Source organism: Salvelinus namaycush, chromosome 2 (assembly GCF_016432855.1).
Source record: "Salvelinus namaycush isolate Seneca chromosome 2, SaNama_1.0, whole genome shotgun sequence".
In the NCBI taxonomy this organism is placed as follows: Eukaryota; Metazoa; Chordata; class Actinopteri; order Salmoniformes; family Salmonidae; genus Salvelinus; species Salvelinus namaycush.
The window spans coordinates 6,390,249-6,418,086 of record NC_052308.1 but is presented as its reverse complement, the minus strand read 5'-3'; the positions used below and the strand labels follow the sequence as shown (position 1 = coordinate 6,418,086).

General features: G+C 43.3%; 1 protein-coding gene and 1 long non-coding RNA gene across 2 annotated transcripts; both read left to right on the top strand.

Annotated features, from left to right (window-relative positions):
* Positions 1-988: 988 nt before the first annotated feature.
* LOC120058294 lies at positions 989-6,063 on the top strand. The gene is made up of 6 exons (XR_005477996.1): positions 989-1,851; positions 1,956-2,072; positions 2,166-2,240; positions 2,657-2,700; positions 2,891-3,015; positions 4,848-6,063. It is a non-coding gene; the product is annotated as an uncharacterized LOC120058294 (long non-coding RNA).
* A 17,339-nt stretch (positions 6,064-23,402) lies between these two features.
* Positions 23,403-26,835, top strand: LOC120058286 (inhibin beta B chain-like). Its single transcript, XM_039006837.1, has 2 exons — positions 23,403-24,104; positions 24,689-26,835. The coding sequence occupies exons 1-2, from the start codon at positions 23,714-23,716 to the stop codon at positions 25,486-25,488; spliced, it is 1,191 nt and encodes a 396-aa protein (XP_038862765.1). The 5' UTR covers positions 23,403-23,713; the 3' UTR covers positions 25,489-26,835.
* Positions 26,836-27,838: the final 1,003 nt, after the last annotated feature.

Below are 27,838 nucleotides of genomic sequence, written 5' to 3'. Positions count from 1 at the left end.
TTTTAAATAAATCACCGACAGTGTCACCAGCAAAGCACCATCACACCTCCTCCTCCATGCTTCACGGTGGGAACCACACATGCGAAGATCATCTGTTCACCTACTTTATGTCTCACAAAGAAACGGCGGTTGGAAACAAAATCTCAAATTTGGACTCATCAGACCAAAGGACAGATTTCCACCGGTCTAATGTCCATTGCTCGTGTGTCTTGGCCCAAGCAAGTCTCTTCTTATTATTGGTGTCCTTTTTAGTAGTGTTTTTTTGCAGCAATTCAACCATGAAGGCCTGATTCATGCAGTCTCCTCTGAACAATTGATGTTGAGATGTGTCTGTTACTTGAACTCTGTGAAGCATTTATGTGGGCTGCAATTTGAGGTGCAGTTAACTCAACTAACAATGAACTTATCCTCTGCAGCAGAGGTAGCTCTGTGTCTTCCTTTCCTGTGGCGGTCCTCATGAGAGCCAGTTTCAATATAGCGCTTGATGGTTTTTTGCGACTGCACTTGAAGAAACGTTCAAAGTTCTTGAAATGTTCCACATTGACTGATCTTCATGTCTTAAAGTAATGGACTGTCATTCATCTTTGCTTATTTGAGCTGTTCCTGACATAATATGGACTTGGTCTTTTACCAAATAGGGCTATTTTCTTTATACCACCCATACTTTGTCACAACACAACTGATTGGCTCAAACGCATTAAGAAGGAAAGAAATTCCACAAATTAACTTTTAACAAGGCACACCTGTTAACTGAAATGCATTCCAGGCGACTACCTCATGAAGCTGGTTGAGAGAATGCCAAGCGTGTGCAAAGCTGTCAAGGCAAAGGGTGGCTACTTTGAAAAATCTCAAATATATATTTGATTTGTTTAACACTTTTTTGGGCTACTACATGATTTAATGTGTTATTTCATAGTTTTGATGTCTTCACTATTATTCTACATTGTAGAAAACAGTAAAAATAAAGAAAAACCCTGGAATGAGTAGGTGTGTCCAAACTTTTGACTGGTACTCTACTTTTGGTCATGTAGTGTAACTAGCTAGCTACACGTTACCTAAATATCCATGCGCTGGTGGGCTAACGTTAGCTAGAATGTCCCCACGTGGAAAAGTGTGACTACATGAACGGTGAGCTAGCATTAACTAGCTGGCTAGCTATTGTAGCTCACAAAGGACTTGTTGGCTCAATGTTTCCCATAGAAAACACATGGTTTTGTTCCACGAGTGCATATGTTGCATATGATTTAAACAAATTCCCTGTGAAATCAGTTATACATGTCAGCAGGGATGGAAATTAAGCTAGCCCGGGGCTAGTACTTTTCAGACTGGGCTAGTAGAAAATGGGCCAAACTAGCTTGACACAGCAGTAACATTTTGCCTTTACAAACATCAAATGCCACAGAATTTAGGATCTGAATGTTACCCGTGCTAGTAGAAATCACGGACTGCTGGCCATTGCCCCAAATCCCTGCATGTCAGTCCCTTTCAGACACCCCTCCCTCATCACTGTTGATCCTCCTTAGTGACCTCACGGCTTAGGGTTTTAACTTCCCTCTTGAGAATGTTAATCAGAAGTACAGTAGTATAGCTCATCGCAATACTTCACCTCATTGGGCAAATAGTACCCTAGACTGTCCTGTCAGGTGATTGGACCGGAAACCCAGTGACAACACTCGGATCTGCAGTTACCATTTTCATGATGGGAAAGAGAAATGGCCCTGTATTTACCAGACAAGGTGTCTCATCCACCATGGCAGAAGAGGAAGATCCAGACTGTTAATTTCAGAGGAAATAACAAACAATGAGGCATGAGGATTGGGAGATGAGGGACAACTTGTCACATTGTCCAAGGTGGGTCTGTGTTATGATAAACAATGCATTTTCTGCCCAGATAAAGATGGTGATACAGCATTGAAAAAGACTCACCACTGACCAAATGTCTCTTTGTTTTCCAGTCCCAACAGGAGAGGTTCCCTCAGACCATCCGGTGCATAGACATCCTGTTCCAGTGTGATCCGAGCGCGAGCATCCAGTTGTAGAGACTACAGCAGATCGAGCCTGTGGACGGACAGGTCAGTAACTCATCAAATATGATACAATATTATGTAAAACATTGAATTTGTAGATGCATCAATCTTTACTTTTTGTCTCCTTTTCCCCATTAGACATGAGCCGTGACATGCAGAACATCAGGCTCCCCCCACGAGAAGCAGTGCATGATCAATGTCACCCTCAGCAAGGTGATCTGCTGGAAGTGATGTACTCTCTCACACTTTTTTTTTTATTTAACCTTTATTTAACCAGGAAGGGCTCATTGAGATTTAAAATCTCTTTTTCAAGAGCGTCCTGGCCAAGATAGGCAGCACCAAGTCATTACAAAAAATTACATTGTACTCTGGGGGTAAGACATCATTTAAACATCACAGATATAAATTCCCACTGTGTCCATTATAAAAATGCTATGTGAATTGTGTTGTACTACTAAATGAAACTGAGGAGATGCACTCAGACCAGCCTTTGTGATTGAATTAACGTTAACTACATTACTTTAGATGGCTGCTTTGAGCAAAACTTTAATGTAATATAACCTATTCTAGGAGCCTATTGCTTGTGTATAATCTTTATTCATTGTTCACTTGTTTTTCAACAATGTCAGGTACAGGCAGGGACGACTGGGGCCTTCAGCAAGTAAGACACGGGGTACGAAATAATTTGAACATCACAGATATAAATTCCCACTGTGCCCATGATAAAGTTAACTACATTACTTTAGTTGGCTGCTTTGAGCAAAACTTCTAGGAGCCTTGTGTGTGAACTATGTGGAATATTTTTGGACCATTGTCTTCCCTGAAAACGGGTACTGACAGCAGGAGCAATATGTGTCTGTCAGAGGTTTTTACGCTGGATGGGGACGGATGCTTTGGTGGTCTAAACAATGAAGAAGCAGGTGTCGCTTCCAGGGATGTGGAGCTGACCTTTGACCTGGTGCCTGTAAGGATGGTCTTCACAGAGGCGGTAAGATCCTCCCTCCTTGATATAGAAATAATTTCAACTTCACTGCCTCCTCAACGGTAAGATCCCTTGCATCATAGGGACACTTGACCTCCACCACGGCTGTCGTACCTACCAGACCATCCAATGAGGCACCCAGGATCCCAGACCTCGTGACCCAAAGCCCTGACTCCTGCACATCCATCCCTGTAGCCATTTTGAATGTCTTGATGCCCTCCTTTTTGTTATCTCTGCCCCACTTTACAGACATCACACCCATCCAATGACTGATCTGAGTATCTCTGCCCCACTTTACAGACATCACACCCATCCAATGACTGATCTGAGTATCTCTGCCCCACTTTACAGACATCACACCCATCCAATGACTGATCTGAGTATCTCTGCCCCACTTTACAGACATCACACCCATCCAATGACTGATCTGAGTATCTCTGCCCCACTTTACAGACATCACACCCATCCAATGACTGATCTGAGTATCTCTGCCCCACTTTACAGACATCACACCCATCCAATGACTGATCTGAGTATCTCTGCCCCACTTTACAGACATCACACCCATCCAATGACTGATCTGAGTATCTCTGCCCCACTTTACAGACATCACACCCATCCAATGACTGATCTGAGTATCTCTGCCCCACTTTACAGACATCACACCCATCCAATGACTGATCTGAGTATCTCTGCCCCACTTTACAGACATCACACCCATCCAATGACTGATCTGAGTATCTCTGCCCCACTTTACAGACATCACACCCATCCAATGACTGTGATCTGAGTATCTCTGCCCCACTTTACAGACATCACACCCATCCAATGACTGATCTGAGTATCTCTGCCCCACTTTACAGACATCACACCCATCCAATGACTGATCTGAGTATCTCTGCCCCACTTTACAGACATCACACCCATCCAATGACTGATCTGAGTATCTCTGCCCCACTTTACAGACATCACACCCATCCAATGACTGTGATCTGAGTATCTCTGCCCCACTTTACAGACATCACACCCATCCAATGACTGTGATCTGAGTATCTCTGCCCCACTTTACAGACATCACACCCATCCAATGACTGTGATCTGAGTATCTCTGCCCCACTTTACAGACATCACACCCATCCAATGACTGATCTGAGTATCTCTGCCCCACTTTACAGACATCACACCCATCCAATGACTGATCTGAGTATCTCTGCCCCACTTTACAGACATCACACCCATCCAATGACTGATCTGAGTATCTCTGCCCCACTTTACAGACATCACACCCATCCAATGACTGATCTGAGTATCTCTGCCCCACTTTACAGACATCACACCCATCCAATGACTGATCTGAGTATCTCTGCCCCACTTTACAGACATCACACCCATCCAATGACTGATCTGAGTATCTCTGCCCCACTTTACAGACATCACACCCATCCAATGACTGATCTGAGTATCTCTGCCCCACTTTACAGACATCACACCCATCCAATGACTGATCTGAGTATCTCTGCCCCACTTTACAGACATCACACCCATCCAATGACTGATCTGAGTATCTCTGCCCCACTTTACAGACATCACACCCATCCAATGACTGATCTGAGTATCTCTGCCCCACTTTACAGACATCACACCCATCCAATGACTGATCTGAGTATCTCTGCCCCACTTTACAGACATCACACCCATCCAATGACTGATCTGAGTATCTCTGCCCCACTTTACAGACATCACACCCATCCAATGACTGATCTGAGTATCTCTGCCCCACTTTACAGACATCACACCCATCCAATGACTGATCTGAGTATCTCTGCCCCACTTTACAGACATCACACCCATCCAATGACTGTGATCTGAGGACCCATTTTAGCAGCGACGGAGTAACGCGCTTGGATCTAACTGCTCCATAATTGCTGGCCGTCAACCTCCCTCTCTTCATGGTGTGCCATGTTGGGGTTGCTGTGCTGTCCAACTGACAGCGCCATGCCAACCAGGATGCCTGCATGCCGCAGGTGCCTTTGTTATTATTTTTTTAACAATGTCTGGTACAGACTGGGATAACAGGGAGGGTAGCGGTTGTTCTGGCTCAGGTTCAAGGAGCCATGCCATTCCACTGAACCTGCCCCGGAGACGGTTCCTTAGCCACTAAAGATCGTCCTCTGTGGGCTTTCGGGACAGAGGGTTGTAGTCTTCGGCCAGGTACAGATCCCCCACTGACTGCAACTGGTTGGGCCACGGCTGGCTTCCTCCACTGGCATTCCACATCAGTACGGCCGATATTGTGAACCGTTAAAATAGGCTGCATGGCTACACTGGTGATCTCCATGGGGTCATTCTCATGTGGTAGAGAGAATTCTCCTATTTCTCCTATTTACTTAATTTTCCATTGCAGAATATATTCCTCACCTTTTCTGGTCGCGACGGGTTCATATTCCCGAAGGAGCCGTTCAACAAATTACCATGTACATCTCTCATTTAATTGGACCAAGTAGGCTACGAAATAGATCAATTATATGTATTTGAAGTTTTGCAATATCATAGGCAGCGCGGTATATAATATCGGTATACAGTCACATTTAACAGCAGATCTTTTATATTGAAGTCGCCTATGTACTGTATCAAGTTCGTTTCTAGTTTTTATTGTCGCGTGCACAAGTACAGTGAAATGCCTTTTTCTTGCTCGCTCATTCCCGGCATTCCAGCCTGGGGGACGCACAATTGGCCCAGCGTCGGCCGGGTTTGGCCGGTATAGGCCGTCATTGTAAATAAGAATTTGTTCTTGACTGACTTGCCTAGTTAAATAAAGGTTAAAAAATGTAAACAATTTAGCAATGAATATCAGTAGTACTGTAAAGACATATATACAAAGTCAACTAGAAGAGAAATAAAATAAAACTGTGACTACTATAAGTACTGTAATTGAAAAAACAATGTGCCCTATAACATTTCAGAATTCGCGGGCCATCATCATATTTCAGCCCAGCCTCACATTCAATTCGCGCATATATGTACAAAATGTATTTCAGAAGATTTCGTGCGTTTTTGTGCATTTTTGGGGTGGTTCAATTCGTTTGAAAATACACGAATTTCTGTGCTACTTAATTCGTGCGAAAAGACACGAATTTAACCAGTAGGCAACACATAAGCCGTTGCAACAACCATAGACGCGATCGCCTGTATTTATTTATTTTACGTTATGAATATATAGATATTGTCTTTTTTTAACCATATAACCATAAGAGGTTATATATATATATTGTCTTTTTTTAATCCCTATTAAAACATTGTGGTTTTATGCCTATATGTACTGTTTTCGATTTTTCTGAACAGACTTTTCAGTATAGAATGAATGTAAGCAATGCATGATGGTTAATGGTGCTTTATTCGGTTGTAGTTCCATGTATTGCTTAAAAAATAAACGTGTAAACCATTTTTATTGACCAGAATGTAACTGAAAATACAATGGCAGCCTTGCCATTGTCCATCAATAACAAAACGTTTTTTTTTCGTATAACATTTGGGGAAACGTATGCAGTCATTGTAGTCTTACATTTTGTTGGCGAACCAAAATTACCAAAACGTTAACCCGTAATAAGGCTAGGGTGGCTGAGTGTAAATACATGGCTCTGAGTGTAAGCACCTTTTCACTAGAAACGTTCTTGTGTTCAAATTACCATCAGTACAAAATAGCTAGAAAGCTTTCGTATTTCCACTTGGCTGCACCTACGGTTACGATAACGATAAATCAAGTGCAATACCTGCGTCGACCTGTGTCGAGCAGCAAAACACCGGAAAGCTTCTAGCCTACCGGAAAGTTACAAGAAGAACAAGAATAGTTACCTCGTCCGGTCATGTGACACTCTGGATGCCCCCTAAAAGCAATTTCAACCGTTTTGAAAAATGACGCCTGGTAACCCCAAAAAAATACCAGGTGCACGAAAAGTTTGGACTTAGAATATTTTTTGAAAACCTCCATAAATCACTCAGGCCATTGACTCGAGAAGAAAAAACATAAAATATTTTCCAGAAGAAAAAACATAGAATATTTTTTGAAAACCTCCATAAATCACTCAGGCCAGCACCCATTGATTTGGGGCGGTAGTATAGTGCTCCCAGAGCGGGTATGGAAGTCTGGATCCCCCCTAAAAGCATTTAAGGCTCTGTGTGTCTTTAAGCACCATACTTTTTCACTCTATCCTTGCTGTGTGTGTGTGTGTGTGTGTGTGTGTGTGTGTGTGTGTGTGTGTGTGTGTGTGTGTGTGTGTGTGTGTGTGTGTGTGTGTGTGTGTGTGTGTGTGTGTGTGTGTGTGTGAGAGAGCTTTTCTTTGACATCTGTTTAGAGAAATTACTGATTTACAGTTCATGAGGGTTGACCTTAAAGTTTTGGAAAGATCTGACTTTTTTAAACATTCGAAACCAGCACCTATGACCCCATTTTAAGGCACTTCCGGTTGGCACAGGAAGCTATAAGTAAATACATATCCTGATCGGGGTATGCTTTTACAGAATCCTGAGTTTTAAGTCTATACGTTAAGAACTGACTGATTTACACAGGGTTGAATGCACTATATATCACAAACTGCTGGTTGGGTATGGCAAAACACTTTTAGGGTGATTTTATCACTTCCGGTTGCTCCAGGAAGTTTAGAATCAACACCAGTAGACCTCATAGTGGCTTGATGGATTGTCATTGAAGACAGGTTCATAAGACATTCATAACCCACATAGGCTTCAGGTTGAATTTAGGGGTGCAGGCAATGTGTTCCTATGGGGTGAGATGTCATTGTAAACTGTTTGATGTAAACACCTTCTTTTAACTGTTAAGGGTTAATGCCACACGGTCAAGGTTAGGCTTGCACAGAGACCTTAGGAACGTTCCTGAGGTCAAATTGTGCTTCTAAACCTTAACAGTTCTCTCTCTGTCTCCCAAAAGCAAAAGACTTGAAATGTAGGTCAAGGGTCATCTTCTTGTCACTGTCGCTGCGCTCAGACCGAGCAAGCTACGGTCAAGCGGGGCATCTCGTTGAACTCGGCACGGCCTGGAGACTATGGTGATGTCATTTTTAGTGGCGATTTCAGAATGCTATTTTGGTGGTTTTTCACTGTTTAAACATATTGCAAATGCACGTTACATTTGCAATATGATTCAACAGTGAAAAACATCACATCATATTCAATGGGCATGTACCATTACGAATTTGGCATTCTCTTAAATACTGCAGAAATGCAAAAATGACTGGCCTGATGACCTCGGGATGGCCGGGCAGTGATAGTGGTTCCTCTCCATCGCTCGTTGTGTTAAATTTCATCATGTTGATTAGGGTGATGGTACCTCACTGTTGAAACATATTGCAAATGCACAAAAGTCAACTAGCAAGTCAGTGTCCATCAGTCAATTAGATATTTTCAAACACCAAACTGATACCATCTGACTCCAAACTCACTTTTTCCAACTCGTTTAGAAGCCAACTATCACATATTTCAGAGCAGGCCCAAAATTCACAGCGCCTTCCATTTAAACCATAAAAAAAACAAATAATACGTAGTTATGTTCTAGTTGCGGGTCCAGTTCTCACATTATGTTTAGCCCTATGTGAGGCGACCTCGAATCCCAAGTTTCGGCTCGATAGGTCATTCGGTGCCCGAGCAAAACCTTAATTGGTGCTGAAATTCCACTTTTTTCCATGCCTTGCTACGGGGTCCTTGAATGAGCTATCGGACAGAAATGTCGGGGTCCGTCTCTATGGGCCGAGCCGGTTTCAATGCACCTAGTCTTGCAACTCTGGGACTTTTCTAAATGTCGCCATTTTTGTAATGCTCAAAATGAATTGAAGTCATTGCAAATCCACGAGGCTTTTTATCGGTCCGAGAACCTTCTAGAGCCACATAACTCACCGTGCTTAATCGACCTGAGCTCTAGAACAGGTTTGTAAAGTTTCAGAACTCTAGGTCTGACGGTTCTTTAAAAGTTCGAACAAAAGTAACTATTGCAGGCACTGTCTGCCTCTAAGGCCCTCAGTGTGTCACTCCATCCTTTCTGTGTGGGTGTGTACATTTTTCCTTGAAATCTGATGGGATGAATGACTGATTTACAGTTCATGAGGGTTGCCTATTCACATATATTAAGTTTTGGAAAGATTTGACTTTTTTAACCCTTCGAAACAGCCCTTTTGACACCAATTATGGCACTTCCGGTTGGCACAGGAAGCTGAAAGTAAACACATATCCTCATTGGAGTGGGCTTTTACAGAATCCTGAGTTTTAAGTCTATATGTTAAGAACTCACTGATTTACATAGGGTTGAATGCACTATTTCTCTCAAACTGCAGGTTGGGTATGGCAAACACTTTTAGGGTGATTTAACCACTTCCGGTTGCTCCAGGAAGCTTAGAATCGACACAGGTAGACCTCATAGTGGCCTGATGGATTGTCATCGAAGACAGGTTCATAAGGCATTATTAACCCACATAGGCTTCAGGTTGAATTTAGGGGAGCAGGCAATGTATTCCTATGGGGAGACATGTCATTGTAAACTGTTTGATGTAAACACCTTCTTTTAACTGTTAAGGGTTAATGCCACACGGTCAATGTTAGGCTTGCACAGATCGGGAGGACCTTAGGAACGTTCCTGAGGTGAAATTGTGCTTCTAACCTTAACGGTTCTCTCTCTGTCTCCCAAAAGCAAAAAAATATGAAATTGAGGTCAAAGGGTCATTTGGGTCCTTCTTCTTGTCCCTGTCGCTGCACTCAGACCGAGCGAGCTACGGTCAAGCGGGGCATCTCGTTGAACTCGGCACGGCCTGGAGATAATGGTAATGCCATTGCAGGCTTTGTGTGTCTTTAAGCACCGTACTTTTTCACTCCATCCTTTTATCCCCTTTTCTTCGTGGTATCCAATCGCTAGTAATTACTATCTTGTCTCATCGCTACAACTCCCGTACGGGCTCAGGAGAGACGAAGGTCGAAAGCCACGCGTCCTCCGAAGCACAACCCAACCAAGCCGCACTGCTTCTTAACACAGCGCGCCTCCAACCCGGAAGCCAGCTGCACCAATGTGTCGGAGGAAACACCGTGCACCTGGCCCCCTTGGCTAGCGCGCACTGCGCCCGGCCCGCCACAGGAGTCGCTGGAGCGCGATGAGACAAGGATATCCCTACCGGCCAAACCCTCCCTAACCCGGACGACGCTAGGCCAATTGTGCGTCGCCCCACGGACCTCCCGGTCGCGGCCGGCTGCGACAGAGCCTGGGCGCGAACCCAGAGACTCTGGTGGCGCAGCTAGCACTGCGATGCAGTGCCCTAGACCACTGCGCCACCCGGGAGGCAGATCTGACCTTTTTAACCCTTCGAAACTGACCCTATGGCACCATTTGAAGGTACTTTCGGTTGACATAGGAAGCTGAAAGTGAACACATATCCTCCTTGGGGTAGGCTCTTATATAATATTGAGTTTTAAGTCTTTATGTTAAGAACTGACTTATTTACAGAGGGTTAAATGAGTGTGTGTTATTTCATAAAATCACATAAAATCACAGAATTCTGGCAGAGCTTCGAGACCCACTTAAAAAATGTTTGTCTGAACACACTGCAACTGGATCTGTAACTTTTTTTTTTTAACTCCTTTTTGTGAACATTACCAATTTGTCAATGTACGATTTCTCTTAAATTACGATAGATAAATGGCTGGTTCTTTTTTTCCTGACACCGTATGCTTATGTACTTTGACGTGAAGCGGTCTAATTAGCACCCTACTTTGCGTTTTTGACCTTTAATCCCAGAAAAATGGCCATAACTCAAAAAGCGTTCGGGGCCAACTGTCCATTACGTCTTCGAAATATTTTCCGTTTAGGAGAAAAGGCCACATGCATTTGCAATGTGCTTGTGCATTTGCAATATTATTTATTTTCCCTCTGGTGGGAATTTCCGAGACTGCGGAAAATGACCAAAATGTGTTATTTTTATAAAACGGAAACCGAACGTCCGAGAGATTTCGTTTGATGACTTCCTGAAAGATCTCTCCCCCGCGCACGGCCCAACGCCGTCCGCGAATTTTAGAAACGTCGCCGGACGTCTAGTAAGGGACCGTACATTTGCAATGTGGCGTTTCTCACTAACCATATGGCGAGTGCTAAAATGTTCCCTTAAGGTATGGAAAGGCCTTGTAAAGGCCATAAGTGTAAGCCAACATAATTCATTATTTTACATTAACATGTAATACATGCATTATGAAGAAAATGGTGTAATTTAGGCTCCACGAAATATGAAATGGGTTATGAAGAAAATCGTGTATGGTTGCCTACATGACAAAAAGGCGTTCTGATTACAAGTGCACCAGTATCCAAAGTATTAAGCGAAATCAAGCACAGAAAACAGCATTGGCATTAATAAAACAATATTTCCCACGAATTAAGTCGCACGTAAATGTGCGTCTTTTCTCAAAAATTGTTCAGCAAGTCTAAAACAGTACATATAGGCATACAACGACACATTTTAAAACATGGTTAAACAAAGACAACATTTCTGTATATTCATGACGTTGAATTAGCCATTAAGAAGAACAAAAATGAAATACAAATTATCGCGTCTATATGGTTGTTGCAAAGGCTTGTGTAGCCTACTGGTTAAATTTGTGTCTTTTTGCACGAATTAAGAAGCACATAAATTTGTGTCTTTTCTCACGAATTAAGCCAGACGAAAACGCACAAAAACGCACGAAATCTGCTGAAATACATTTTGTACATATATGCGCGAATTGAATGTGAGACTGTGTTGCATATTTAGGTTGGGGTAAAAGTCGATATAAAACTTTCTACTAACTTTCTGCTTAAATAAAGGTGAAATATATATATATATTTTTTTAAACTGACACAACAATTTGCCTTGATTTTGTCGTTCAGAAACTGACAGTCATTTTCCAAATACAGTGTAAACAACTGCAAAGATTAAAACATTCTGTCAACAACGTAAATAGACAAGTCATTTATGTAAAATTGCTTAGATCAAATTGTATTGGTCACATACACATATTTAGCAGGTGTTATTGCGGGTTAGGCGAATTGCTTGTTCCTAGCTCCAACAGTGCAGTAATATCTAACAATTCACAACAATACACACAAATCTAAAGTAAAAGAATGGAGTTAATAAATATATAAATATTAGGACGAGCAATGTTGGAGTGGCATTGACTAGAATACAGTAGAATAGAATACAATATGTACATATGAGATGAGTAAAGCAGTATGTAGACATTACCTGGGGCGGCAGGTAGCCTAGTGGTTAGAACGTTGGTCTAGTAACCGAAAGGTTGCAAGATCGAATCCCAGAGCTAACGTTCATTCCCTGAACAAGGCAGTTAACCCACTGTTCCTAGGCCGTCATTGAAAATATGAATTTGTTCTAAACTGATCTGCCTAGTAAAATAAAAACATTTAAGTGACTTATTAAAGTGACCAGTGCTACCATGTCTATGTACATAGGTTATGGGTATGCTACAGTGTCGTTGTGCGTGCAGTAGAGCCTATACAGGATATATGTATTTTTATAAACTGCTCTAATTACGTTGGTAACCAGTTTATAATAGCAATAAGTCACCTCTGGAATTTGTGGTATTTGGCTGACAGAATACTATAACATATGATGTGGTTAGCTGATATTGTACATAAAATACTGATCCAGGCGTAAGATCTGGCGGGCGTCAGCAACGGCTGGGCAGAGGAACTGCTCTAGCTGCTCTGGTGCATGCACCTGTTCGCATTTGTTCATGTTAAGAATCTGACGCAAAATCTGTTTATTTTTCCTGCAGTCTGAACAGCCAAAAAAGCACATGGAATCAGATATTTCAAGCCACATTTCAAAACAATTTTGTAAGTGGTTTGAAAACAGATACCAATCTGATTTCTGGCCATGCTACTGGTCTGAATGGTCAAATATGCTTTTGTTTTGCCCTCAAGTGGTTTTAGACTGTTATTTGGCATATCTTGTTGCTTGCTAGCTACTCTGTTGACAGTTTGACAATAACATATGGTAGCTAACTAAATTGTTCACAAATATTTTTGTTAACAATTAACATTTTCACGTGACCCTCCACAAAAAAATTGCAGCCCCTCATAGAACTATATCTAAATAATGTCGGATGCTGACCGTGGCAGCTGACTCTGTGACCTAGCCACCATAATCCTGGCAGCTGACTCTGTGACCTAGCCACCATAATCCTGGCTGCTGACTCTGTGACCTAGCCACCATAATCCTGGCTGCTGACTCTGTGACCTAGCCACCATAATCCTGGCTGCTGACTCTGTGACCTAGCCACCATAATCCTGGCTGCTGACTCTGTGACCTAGCCACCATAATCCTGGCTGCTGACTCTGTGACCTAGCCACCATAATCCTGGCTGCTGACTCTGTGACCTAGCCACCATAATCCTGGCTGCTGACTCTGTGACCTAGCCACCATAATCCTGGCTGCTGACTCTGTGACCTAGCCACCATAATCCTGGCTGCTGACTCTGTGACCTAGCCACCATAATCCTGGCTGCTGACTCTGTGACCTAGCCACCATTAATCCTGGCTGCTGACTCTGTGACCTAGCCACCATTAATCCTGGCTGCTGACTCTGTGACCTAGCCACCATTAATCCTGGCTGCTGACTCTGTGACCTAGCCACCATTAATCCTGGCTGCTGACTCTGTGACCTAGCCACCATTAATCCTGGCTGCTGACTCTGTGACCTAGCCACCATAATCCTGGCTGCTGACTCTGTGACCTAGCCACCATAATCCTGGCTGCTGACTCTGTGACCTAGCCACCATAATCCTGGCTGCTGACTCTGTGACCTAGCCACCATAATCCTGGCTGCTGACTCTGTGACCTAGCCACCATAATCCTGGCTGCTGACTCTGTGACCTAGCCACCATAATCCTGGCTGCTGACTCTGTGACCTAGCCACCATAATCCTGGCTGCTGACTCTGTGACCTAGCCACCATAATCCTGGCTGCTGACTCTGGGACCTAGCCACCATAATCCTGGCTGCTGACTCTGGGACCTAGCCACCATAATCCTGGCTGCTGACTCTGGGACCTAGCCACCATAATCCTGGCTGCTGACTCTGTGACCTAGCCACCATAATCCTGGCTGCTGACTCTGTGACCTAGCCACCATAATCCTGGCTGCTGACTCTGTGACCTAGCCACCATAATCCTGGCTGCTGACTCTGTGACCTAGCCACCATAATCCTGGCTGCTGACTCTGTGACCTAGCCACCATAATCCTGGCTGCTGACTCTGTGACCTAGCCACCATAATCCTGGCTGCTGACTCTGTGACCTAGCCACCATAATCCTGGCTGCTGACTCTGTGACCTAGCCACCATAATCCTGGCTGCTGACTCTGTGACCTAGCCACCATAATCCTGGCTGCTGACTCTGTGACCTAGCCACCATAATCCTGGCTGCTGACTCTGTGACCTAGCCACCATAATCCTGGCTGCTGACTCTGTGACCTAGCCACCATAATCCTGGCTGCTGACTCTGTGACCTAGCCACCATAATCCTGGCTGCTGACTCTGTGACCTAGCCACCATAATCCTGGCTGCTGACTCTGTGACCTAGCCACCATAATCCTGGCTGCTGACTCTGTGACCTAGCCACCATAATCCTGGCTGCTGACTCTGTGACCTAGCCACCATTAATCCTGGCTGCTGACTCTGTGACCTAGCCACCATAATCCTGGCTGCTGACTCTGTGACCTAGCCACCATAATCCTGGCTGCTGACTCTGTGACCTAGCCACCATAATCCTGGCTGCTGACTCTGTGACCTAGCCACCATAATCCTGGCTGCTGACTCTGTGACCTAGCCACCATAATCCTGGCTGCTGACTCTGTGACCTAGCCACCATAATCCTGGCTGCTGACTCTGTGACCTAGCCACCATAATCCTGGCTGCTGACTCTGTGACCTAGCCACCATAATCCTGGCTGCTGACTCTGTGACCGCTCCACTTTTTCTCCTGGTTGGCGGTCTCCTGTGCCACGCCGGTGTTGTCACTCTTGCCCTGCTGGACTCCCTAATGTTTACCGTACTACATGTCCTGTCTAGTGTATTGTATCCTATGTATTTCCCCTCTCTGCTGAGTTTGTGGGCCTACTGGATGCTCTCATATGTGTATATATATACTGTATTCTATACTATCTACTGTATCTTAGTCTATGTCGCTCTGACATTATTCTCACGTTGCTCGTCCAGATATTTATATATCCTTTACTTAGATTTGTGTGTATTTAGGTATTTGCTGTGAAATTGTTAGATATTACTTGTTAGATATTGCTGCACTGTAGGAACTAGAAGCACAAGCATTTCGCTACACCTGCAATAACATCTGCTCGACACGTGCATGTGACCAATAACATTTGATTTGATACTGTAACATGAGTGATTGTGTCCCTCACTTGTTTTTGTTATGTGAATCTCTGTATTATACTTTTCCCCTATGTTCCTTATTGAAAATCAAATAAACAAATGGTTTTTTTGTAATATAATTTATTTGTTGACAATCAGTGTCTTACATAAACCATTGCTTACTGTAATTAGTAACTGTAAAATATGCATTTTTATTTTATTTATTTTATTTCACCTTTATTTAACCAGGTAGGCAAATTGAGAACACGTTCTCATTTACAATTGCGACCTGGCCAAGATAAAGCAAAGCAGTTCGACACATACAACAACACAGAGTTACACATGGAGTAAAACAAACATACAGTCAATAATACAGTGAAAAATAAGTCTATATACAATGTGAGGTGAGATAAGGGAGGTGAAGGCAAACAAAATATATAAATAAATAAAAATATAAAAAAGGCCATGGTGGCGAAGTAAATGCAATATAGCAAGTAAAAAAACACTGGAATGGTTGGTTTCCAGTGGAAGAAAGTGCAAAGTAGAGATAGAAATAATGGGGTGCAAAGGAGCAAAATAAATAAATAAATACAGTAGGTAAAGAGGTAGTTGTTTGGGCTAAATTATAGATGGGCTATGTACAGGTGCAGTAATCTATGAGCTGCTCTGACAGCTGGTGCTTAAAGCTAGTGAGGGAGATAAGTGTTTCCAGTTTCAGAGATTTTTGTAGTTCGTTCCAGTCATTGGCAGCAGAGAACTGGAAGGAGGAAGGGAAGCCAAAGGAAGAATTGGTTTTGGGGGTGACCAGAGAGATATACCTGCTGGAGCGCGTGCTACAGGTAGGTGCTGCTATGGTGACCAGCGAGCTGAGATAAGGGGGGACTTTACCTAGCAGGGTCTTGTAGATGACCTGGAGCCAGTGGGTTTGGCGACGAGTATGAAGCGAGGGCCAGCCAACGAGAGTGTACAGGTCGCAGTGGTGGGTAGTATATGGGGCTTTGGTGACAAAACGGATGGCACTGTGATAGACTGCATCCAATTTATTGAGTAGGGTATTGGAGGCTATTTTGTAAATGACATCACCGAAGTCGAGGATTGGTAGGATGGTCAGTTTTACAAGGGTATGTTTGGCAGCATGAGTGAAGGATGCTTTGTTGCAGAATAGGAAGCCAATTCTAGATTTAACTTTGGATTGGAGATGTTTGATGTGAGTCTGGAAGGAGAGTTTACAGTCTAACCAGACACCTAGGTATTTGTAGTTGTCCACATATTCTAAGTCAGAGCCGTCCAGAGTAGTGATGTTGGACAGGCGGGCAGGTGCAGGCAGCGATCGGTTGAAGAGCATGCATTTAGTTTTACTTGTATTTAAGAGCAGTTGGAGGCCACGGAAGGAGAGTTGTATGGCATTGAAGCTCGCCTGGAGGGTTGTTAACACAGTGTCAAAAGAAGGGCCAGAAGTATACAGAATAGTGTCGTCTGCGTAGAGGTGGATCAGAGACTCACCAGCAGCAAGAGCGACATCATTGATGTATACAGAGAAGAGAGTCGGTCCAAGAATTGAACCCTGTGGCACCCCCATAGAGACTGCCAGAGGTCCGGACAACAGACCCTCCGATTTGACACACTGAACTCGATCAGAGAAGTAGTTGGTGAACCAGGCGAGGCAATCATTAGAGAAACCAAGGCTGTCGAGTCTGCCGATGAGGATGTGGTGATTGACAGAGTCAAAAGCCTTGGCCAGGTCAATGAATACGGCTGCACAGTATTGTTTCCTATCGATGGCGGTTAAGATATCGTTTATGACCTTGAGCGTGGCTGAGGTGCACCCATGACCAGCTCTGAAACCAGATTGCATAGCGGAGAAGGTATGGTGGGATTCGAAATGGTCGGTAATCTGTTTGTTGACTTGGCTTTCGAAGACCTTAGAAAGGCAGGGTAGGATAGATATAGGTCTGTAGCTGTTTGGGTCAAGAGTGTCCCCCCCTTTGAAGAGGGGGATAACCGCAGCTGCTTTCCAATCTTTGGGAATCTCAGACGACACGAAAGAGAGGTTGAAAAGGCTAGTAATAGGGGTGGCAACAATTTCAGCAGATAGTTTTAGAAAGAAAGGGTCCAGATTATCTAGCCCGGCTGATTTGTAAGGGTCCAGATTTTGCAGCTCTTTCAGAACATCAGCTGACTGTATTTGGGAGAAAGAGAAATGGGGAAGGCGTGGGCGAGTAGCAGAGGGGAGGGCAGTGCTGTTGACCGGGGTAGGGGTAGCCAGGTGGAAAGCATGGCCAGCCGTAGAAAAATGCTTATTGAAATTCTCAATTATAGTGGATTTGTCGGTGGTGACAGTGTTTCCTATCTTCAGTGCAGTTGGAAGCTGGGAGGAGGTGTTCTTATTCTCCATGGACTTTACAGTGTCCCAGAACTTTTTTGAGTTTGTGTTGCAGGAAGCAAATTTCTGCTTGAAAAAGCTAGCTTTGGCTTTTCTAACTGCCTGTGTATATTGGTTTCTAGCTTCCCTGAAAAGTTGCATATCACGGGGGCTGTTCGATGCTAATGCAGAACGCCATAGGATGTTTTTCTGTTGGTTAAGGGCAGTCAGGTCAGGAGAGAACCAAGGGCTATATCTGTTCCTGGTTCTAAATTTCTTGAATGGGGCATGCTTATTCAAGATGGTGAGGAAGGCATTTAAAAAAAATATCCAGGCATCCTCTACTGACGGGATGAGATCAATATCCTTCCAGGATACCTCGGCCAGGTCGATTAGAAAGGCCTGCTCGCTGAAGTGTTTCAGGGAGCGTTTGACAGTGATGAGTGGAGGTCGTTTGACCGCTGACCCATTACGGATACAGGCAATGAGGCAGTGATCGCTGAGATCTTGGTTGAAAACAGCAGAGGTGTATTTGGAGGGCAAGTTGGTTAGGATGATATCTATGAGGGTACCCGTGTTTACGGAATTGGGGTGGTACCTGGTAGGTTCGTTGATAATTTGTGTGAGATTGAGGGCATCAAGCTTAGATTGTAGGATGGCTGGGGTGTTAAGCATGTTCCAATTTAGGTCGCCTAGCAGCACGAGCTCTGAACATAGATGGGGGGCAATCAGTTCACATATGGTGTCCAGAGCACAGCTGGGGGCAGAGGGTGGTCTATAGCAGGCGGCAACGGTGAGAGACTTGTTTTTAGAGAGGTGGATTTTTAAAAGTAGAAGTTCAAATTGTTTGGGAACAGACCTGGATAGTAAAACAGAACTCTGCAGGCAGTCTTTGCAGTAGATTGCAACACCGCCCCCTTTGGCCGTTCTATCTTGTCTGAAAATCTTGTAGTTAGGGATGAAAATGTCAGAATTTTTGGTGGTCTTCCTAAGCCAGGATTCAGACACGGCTAAAACATCTGGGTTGGCAGAGTGTGCTAAAGCAGTGAACAAAACAAACTTAGGGAGGAGGCTTCTAATGTTAACATGCATGAAACCAAGGCTATTACGGTTACAGAAGTCATCAAAAGAGAGCGCCTGGGGAATAGGAGTGGAGCTAGGTACTGCAGGGCCTGGATTCACCTCTACATCACCAGAGGAACAGAGGAGGAGTAGGATAAGGGTACGGCTAAAAGCTATGAGAATTGGTCGTCTAGAACGTCTAGAACAGAGAGTAAAAGGAAGTTTCTGGGGGCGATAAAATAGCTTCAAGGAATAATGTACAGACAAAGGTATGGTAGGATGTGAATACAGTGGAGGTAAACCTAGGTATTGAGTGATGATGAGAGAGATATTGTCTCTAGAAACATCATTGAAACCAGGTGATGTCATCGCATATGTGGGTGGTGGAACTGAAAGGTTGGATATGGTATAGTGAGCAGGGCTAGAGGCTCTACAGTGAAATAAGCCAATAAACACTAACCAGAACAGCAATGGACAAGGCATATTTACATTAAGGAGAGGCATGTTTAATCGAGTGATCATAAGGGTCCAGTGAGTAGAGGTTGGTTGGGGTCACGGCGATCCAGACAGCTGGCCGGGTAGCTGGCTATCGGTAGCAAGATAGCATAGGATGGAGGTCTATTTTTAGTCACCTCGTGCGTTTCCGTCGGTAGATTAGTGGGGTTCCGTGTGGTAGAGGGGATCAATCCAATTGGCAAAATAGATATAGTGACCCAAGAAAAACTGTCCGATATACTTATTCAGATAGCAGCCGATAAGACAGCTAACGATTAGCGGGCCCCAGATGAGCGTTCAGGTAACGTCGCGACGGAGGTGCCAGTTGGATAACTCCCTCGGGCAGATAACGTCGGTAGTCAGTCGTGAAGGCCCGGTGGGGCTCCGCATTTGTAGTAAAAAAAATAATAATAATAAAAAGATGAAGAATAAAAAAACGAATGAAAAAGGAAATAAATAAAAAAAATACAATAAAAAGGGATAAAAATAAAAAATGAAATAAAATATATAAAAAATAAAAAAAAAGATTAATACGGGTGCGGATAGGTGATTGTAGCCCAGGAATGGCTGATGGAACTCTTCAGCTGGCTAGCTCCGGAATAATTTAAGTTTGCTCCGGGATCGACGTAAGCCAATAGTCACACGGTTTGCAGCTAGCTAGCTGCTAAATCAAGGTGTAAATGTCCAGAGCTTGCGGTTGAAATCCGGGGATATTGAGAAAAATAGGTCCGGTATGTTATGGTCTGAGTCGCGTTGTACAAAAGTGCCGATAGATTATCGAGCTAAAGGAATAGCTGATGACCACAAAACGTGGGTAGCTGAAATACTAACGTTAGCCAGTAAACCGGCTAACTTCTGGGTAGTTTCAGGTTAGCTTCTGGCTAGTTTCTGGTTAGCTTCTGGTTAGCTTCTGGTTAGCTTCTGGCTAGCTTCTGGCTAGCTTCTGGCTAGCTTCTGGTTAGCTTCTGGTTAGCTTCTGGTTAGCTTCTGGCTAGCTTCAATTGTGAATTGTTGGCCTACTGAACGATGGCATGATGCCCGGGTATTAGTCAGCGCGACGCCTCACATTGAAGTGACCAGACCAAAGTACAGCAAACTATGAACTTTACCCCAGTTAGGTTTCACTCTTTACTCAATCTCTATCTGGACAGATAGGCTTGATAATGTAAGTAAATATGATGCAATTAATTAGGCCTATTGCTCTGTCGGGAAATGTCCTGCAGAATGGAGTGGGGGGGTGCGGAGCAGGACAGAGACAATATTGATGTGCAGTATCGTCTCTCTCAGGAATATGAACTTAATGTTGATTTTGTTTGATGTCTATTCTACTCTATTTAATGTTTTGATCATGTATTTGACCGTGTGAGCCCGTATGTGCGCAGGTGTGTCTGAAATTGATAGTCGTTATGGGCTATTTTTGTGTCTGCATACTGTAAGTGTTATATTTTTACCCAATTGCAAAATGGTGTCAATACACTGATAATACACAGATTGGAAGTGATGCGTGCCTCCTAGCAGGTGAACGAACACGTTGGCGCTGAAGGTTCTAAAAATGTGATTAGGTCATTGCCTAGTTAAATAAAGGAAAAAAAATAAAAAAAAATAATAGTAACCTAGATTACATTTACAAGAGGACATGAATAAAATACTGATTTTGTTCCAAGTTGTTCTGCATATGTAGGCCAGCAGACCAATAGGGCTGCCTGCCCACTCAATGTACACTAATACCATAAAGGGCCTACACAGTAAGAAATTGTTGTACATTTAGAGCAAGAACTTTACAGTTAGTTACTGTAATTCCATATTACAGTACTGTAAGTAGCAATACATTAATGGTGGCTTAATGGAATTCCACTACAGTGCTGTATATTAACAGCAGCATACTGTGAATTATGGTGCATTTTTTCAGAAAGTGTTGTGGTCGGGAAAGAATCGCTAACTCATTAACATGTTTTGAGGCGTGCCTTTTAAGAGGCTATATTTGTTGCACCCATTAGTAAGAATGCTGTACCGCACAGAATACAGTACCATACCGTATTTTTGGAATCTAAAAACCTTGTCCTGTAAATCTACAGTTATTTACTGGCTACTGTGCTGCCAGTACTTTCCTGTAATTCAGTACCACCCACCAGAATACAGTACCATACTGTATTTTTGGAGCGCTCCAAAAACATTTTGAACACTAGTGGGTGCATGGTATTGGGGTTTCTGGCTCATTAACATATACAAACCGTTACGCAACATAGCAAACGTTCAAGCAAATTGAACGCACATCAGGTACAAAAACATTTAGCCTTGTTTGGGGGCGGAGCTCATTATAATAACAGACAGCAGTGTGCTTTGCAAGTGTTAATTTGACGCACCCGGTGATGTCATTTTGAATATTGAATAGCTCCCTGTGTGTTACTACTAGAGACTTACTGATTTTTGTAGTGGCTGCAGCTCAATCCCCTCTTTCCGCCTATTCCATAACATGGGGCGGGTTGAAAGCGGCTTTTTTCTACACATGAGATGATCCGGACAAGAAAAATTATCACGAAATCGTCTGTAAAACCCGAACCGTGTGAGCTACAAACCAATAAGTCATCAATATTGAAAAGGGGAGACTGGTTGTTTGGCTGTATGACATCCACTAGCTTTGCAGCAGTCATCTGAACTCTCTGTCTCGGTCATCCTCATTTCGAACAGGTCGGTCTGGATAGTCTGTTTTGTATAAAGACCTCTTTGAAATGAGGATGTCTGAGACAGAGAGTTCAGATGAACTTGCAAGTAGCCCGCTGAACTACAACAACATGCTCAGTAAAGGTAACATAATGTTTTTACTTGCTATGACTGTGATATGTTCTTGTTTATCTACCATCGTTTAAAACCCATGTAGGTCTAAGCCCTTAGATCGCAATATCTATTAAGCCTGCATATGGATGTCATGTTTTGTCATTGATCATCATGTCTTGTCCCTGTGCTTCCCTCTGCTGGTCTTATTAGGTTCTTTCCCTCTTTCTATCCCTCTCTCTCCCCCTCCCTCTCTCCCTCTCTCGCTCTCTCTCTCTATCGTTCCGTTCCTGCTCCCAGCTGTTTCCCATTCTCCTAACTACCTCAGTTACTCTTTCACACCTGTCCCCTATTTTACCCTCTGATTAGAGTCCCTATTTCTCCCTCTGTCTTCCGCTTCTGTCCTTGTCGGATTCTTGTTTGATGTTTGCTGTTCTGTGTCCTTGTTCCGCCCTGTCGTGTTTTTGCCTTCTTCAGATGCTGCGTGTGAGCAGGTGTCTATGTCAGCTACGGCCTGTGCCTTCCTGTAGCGACCTGCAGTCTGTGGTCGCGTCTCCAGTCGTTCCTCTCTACTGACGAGAGGATTTCAGTTTCCTGTTTTGGATTTACCTTTGATAATATCCAGGAGAATCATTGTTTGTTTAAGACTGGAATAAAGACTCTGTTTCTATTACGTCGCTTTTGGGTCCTCATTCACCAGCATAACAATGGAATTGTTTTAAGATGGTCATAAAATGTATCCTTTATCCATTTGGTTTTGAATTTTAGGACCCCTGTAGGTATAAAAAGTATATATATACGAAAATGATTAGTAGGCCCCCCCCCCCCCCCCCCACACTCCATTCTGCAGGACATTTCCTGACAGAGCAATAGGCCTAATTAATTGCATCATATTTACTTACATTATCAAGCCTATCTGTCCAGATAGAGATTGAGTAAAGAGTGAAACCTAACTGGGGTAAAGTTCATAGTTTGCTGTACTTTGGTCTGGTCACTTCAATGTGAGGCGTCGCGCTGACTAATACCCGGGCATCATGCCATCGTTCAAATAAAGATGTGTCAAAGTTGGCAAACGCTACAGGTCTACGTGGCATGGCATGCCACAGGTATTTTGGCTATTATGATTTATTATTCTGTAATATAGGGGTGTGATAGGCTATATTATCGATCCCAGCTATCTCTTATTTTAACCTTAAAAGCACTGTGCGTAATGTGGCATATTTCATCACTGTGCGCTATGGTGCTCTCTCGTTCTTGCACGTATTTCTCTGTGCGCGCGCGTGTGTGTGTGTGTGTGTGTCTGCGAGTGCGCGTCCGCGTCCGCGAGACTGTGTAGTGGCTGTAATGTATTTGATGTTCTCATTGGTGCCTCCCCTCTAACATGTCACAATTTCTGGTAGATTAACCCAGATATGGGGAGCATCATCAGGTGTTGAAGTACCACTAACGCTCTCTTAACCCTTGTCTTCGAGGCATCCACCTGCAGGAACAAGCACCTGCTGACTGAAAAAAAGTTCAGAAACTTGTGCAACCAACTCAGGAACAACACATATTTCAACATGTTTTCTTCCATTTGATCGATTATTTTACCAACGCCTTGTGCCTTTAAAATGCATAGTGTTCGAGACTCCACCAACATGCTATTCTCTTCATCTTCAACATTGCCAATGTATTTATTGATGACGTCTCTGCTGGTGATGGGCCTGGAGGCTGCGGCCACCGCAGGGACCACGCCGGGCTGCGCGTCCTGCCGCATGCCGCTAATGGAGAAGGATGCGGAGCAGAGGCTCCTGGTTGAAATCGCCAAGCAGCAGATCTTGAACAACCTGCACCTGAAAGAGAGACCAAATATCACATCGACGGTGCCCCGCGCTGCACTTCTCACCGCGCTCCGCAAACTGCACGCGGGACGTGTCAGATCGGACGGCACCTTTGAACTTGAAAACAAAATCAAGGAAACCAAAGATCCGGGATATGAAATAGTGAGCTTCGCAGAAATAGGTAAGTGTACTTAAAAAAAATATATATTATAGTGTATGCTAGTGGAACCTTATGTTCGCTTTATTGGGCTTTATGGGGCTTTATTGTTTATGAACTCAAATGTACTGGTATCGAATGCGCTTTTGGAACAATGTAAATAAGTCATGTACATTGAAATACAAAGTTGACACACTTATTTACATTGAAACCCTGACTTAAGATATCTATTTTACCTCAAGGTACCTCGAGCTTTTGCTCGCATCGTTCTATTTGATCTCAATCCTTTATTTACGCAGAAGTTGGTAACGCTCATGTGCAAAATCAGGTGCATATTACACACCTCTTTTCTCTTGCGCATTTCAATAGAAACTATTAATGATTCGATTTTGATGGTTTGAAATAACTTTGAAATAACACATTAACATCAGTTTCTATGTTTACTGAAATAAATCGAATGTAGTTCTTGACTTGCATAATGTCGAATGTAGTGCTCGAGATGTATTGGCATCACTTATAGAATGGACCTGAAAGACTGTTTATACTTGAAAGATGACAAACCGATCCTCACTCTTTCTCTCTGTTTGTCTTTTCTCTCTGTGATCTAGATGAGATGAACACTACTACTGGAGCCCAGCCAGGCCTCACCTTCCAGTTCCTACAGGAGAGAGAACACAGCATCCAGGTGCTTCAGTCTGCCCTGTGGCTGTATGTCCACTCCTCCGACACCCCTAACCGGGGTCCCCGCCCCACCGCCACAGCCCACATTTACCTGTCTAGCCCTGGGGAAGGCAGATCCAACCACACCCTCCTCTTGGAGAAGATCTTGGATGTGCAGAAGAGCAACTGGCATACCTTCCCCATCACCCACACCCTACAGGCGTTCATGGACGGGAGCAAGCGGCTGCTACAGCTTGAGGTCATCTGCAAGGAGGCCGGGTTTGAGCCGGGCCAAGGCCAGAACCTGTGTGAGCTGGGTAAGACCATGGACATGGCTCATCAGCCATTTGTGGTGGCCCAGGTGCGGCTCCGTGACAACTCCAGGCACATCCTCCAGAAGAGGTCTCTGCGCTGCGGGGACAATGTCAGCGTTTGCTGCAAGAAGGACTTCTATGTCAAGTTCAAGGATATCCAGTGGCAGGACTGGATCATAGCACCTGAGGGGTACCATATGAATCACTGTATGGGTCAGTGTCCCCAGGCCCTGGCCGGGTCTCCGGGCATCGCGTCTTCTTTCCACGCCACAGTGTTCAGTCAGCTCAAAGCCAACGGCATCAATTCAGCGGTGTCTTCTTGCTGCGTGCCCATCCAGCGTAGGCCTCTGTCTATGGTCTACTTCAACTCACAGCACAGCATTGTCAAGACCGACGTCCCTGATATGATCGTAGAGTCCTGCGGCTGCACGTAAACACATAAAAGAGAAAGACCAGACATTCAGCTTATGATGCTTTTAGTCTGAGAAGACTAGATTGAATTTGTTACACACACACACACACACACACACACACATAATTTAAGGTATTCCGTCTCTATCAATTTGATAGATGGTTTTTGCACAGAAAGTGAGAATGAGGCTTCAATGTCTTGTAACTAGCAGACCTGGTTCAAATACTATATAGGGTATTTCAATTACTTTCAAAGACATTTAGAAGTAAGTATTTCAATATATATAATTAAAAAAAAAATGTTTTAAGACGTAGTTGAATATTGTAATATATTTGGAAATACACTTGGAAAGTATTTGGAAATACACTTGGAAAGTATTGGAAAATACTTACATACACTGACTCAAATACACTCCCAGGCATTTGAAAATAGTATTTGAAATAAATATTTGGAAATACTTTCAAATAGTAGGCTATTTATGGGAAATTATTTGAAAATACTTTCAAATACTTACAATAGAAGTAGTTGATTAGGGCCATATTTTTGGAAAAATACTGAGATACACAGAAAATAAGTATTTAAATATCAAATAATCAAATACACATGTATTTGATCCCAGGTCTGGTAACCATGCCAACGGGGAATAGTACTGAATGTTAATAGGGTTTGGTCAGTCATGTGGTCACACAAGACACATGACGGAAAGAGGAGAGAGATTAATATATATCTAACCTTCTTTCATTTTTTAACATTTTAATCTATCAGCTGTGTTATTACTTTATCTTTTTATACTAAATGTGTTGTGTATACTGGTGAATGTGAGTTAAAATGCAGTAAGATTTATTGCAGTCAGTCAGCGCCTGGACTTCAGAGAAATGTACTAGAACATATCTGAGCTTTACAAAGGCTCTTTAGCTGCGTTTCCTACATGTTGTGTTGCATTGACAATCTTCACACACATACGACGTACGTATCTGACTGGAAATATCTATCGTATAGGCAGTGCCATTGTACCAGTTTTATTCTCTAAATTATGAAGTTGTTCGACTCCTACTAGTACAATACAAGTACTGTTACAATACAGGCATTTGGACTTCAATTTAAAAAATAAGATTGCTAAAATATGTGTTTTTTTGTAAGGTTGATGGCTAATTGGGTGTTCTGATACTGTAGACTCATTCTGTATTCGAAACCTTCTTGAAATCCACAGAGCTACATGCTACACTCTAAGAAAAAAGGGTTACAAAAAGGTTATTTGTCTGTCCCGATAGGAGAACCCTTTTTGGTTCCAGGTAGAGCCCTTTTTAGGTTCCAGGTAGAACCCTCTGTGGAAACGGTTCCACATAGAACCAAAAGGGTTATACCTGGAACCAAAAAGGGTTCTCCAAAGGGTTCTCCTATGGGGACAGCCAAAGAACCATTTTCGGTTCTAGATGGCACCTTTTTTTCTAAGAGTGTAGAGACTCATGGAATCGTACTCATACGGTTCGGATTATGTATGTATGTATGCAACACAAAATAGCAGTAAAATGTTTCAAATAATCTGAATAGATTTCACCCCTGGGAAACCACCCTGACAGGAGACATATCTGATATGGAGAGGTTCAAAATGGTTTTGATCAGATAATCAGTTAGGCAACAGCCTGGCTTTGATGACATGAACTCAAGGTTATTACTCAGTTGTGTGAGCAAACATTTAGCTATTGCCACAGTGTCAGGCAACCAGAAAGTCCATCATAAACACAGGTCAATGAGCATGTGCTCCAAAGCACGATGAAGTCTGCATTTTCCAAAGTCAAATGTTTCTTAGGGCTGATGCAAATTATATGCATCCATTCAAGCAAAGAAAATCTCTGTGTATATGTTTGTTTTCTGTTTTCTGTTTAGAATGTTTACACTATCTGGGTATAGTGTATGTGTATCATACATTTGAAGCTGAAGCATCTTTGCTGCTTTCTTAATGGTTTGCATCTTCAGTATGGCTGGCAGTAGCAGTGTATACTCTAACTGGAGACCTTCCTACCCTACCCTGGCACTATGCAGGCACTATACTGCTCTAGGCAGCAAAAGGCCCCATTATTACATTGCAGTATGATATGCTAGCATGGCCTTCAGGTTCCTACAGCAAGCACTTCCTGGTTACCTGGCTCCTAGAATATTAGAACAATAGAACATTCTATAATTCTTCTGGAAGCACTTCCTGTGTATGTCACACTGGGGTGCATATAATGTACCATGATGATAACTAATACCATTGATTTTGATACCAAAAAGTGAACTGTTTTCCAAACAGAAAGCCTCACATAACTTTCATGATCGGCCATGATTTCTGAATGAGCACTTTATCGGCTTACTGTATATTTATGAGATTC

Excerpts from the sequence above, each read along its gene's own strand:
- LOC120058286 (XM_039006837.1), top strand. The coding sequence starts at position 23,714 with ATGCATAGTGTTCGAGACTCCACCAACATGCTATTCTCTTCATCTTCA. Across the intron at positions 24,105-24,688 it reads AGTGAGCTTCGCAGAAATAG|ATGAGATGAACACTACTACT; the intron begins GTAAGTGTACTT and ends TCTGTGATCTAG.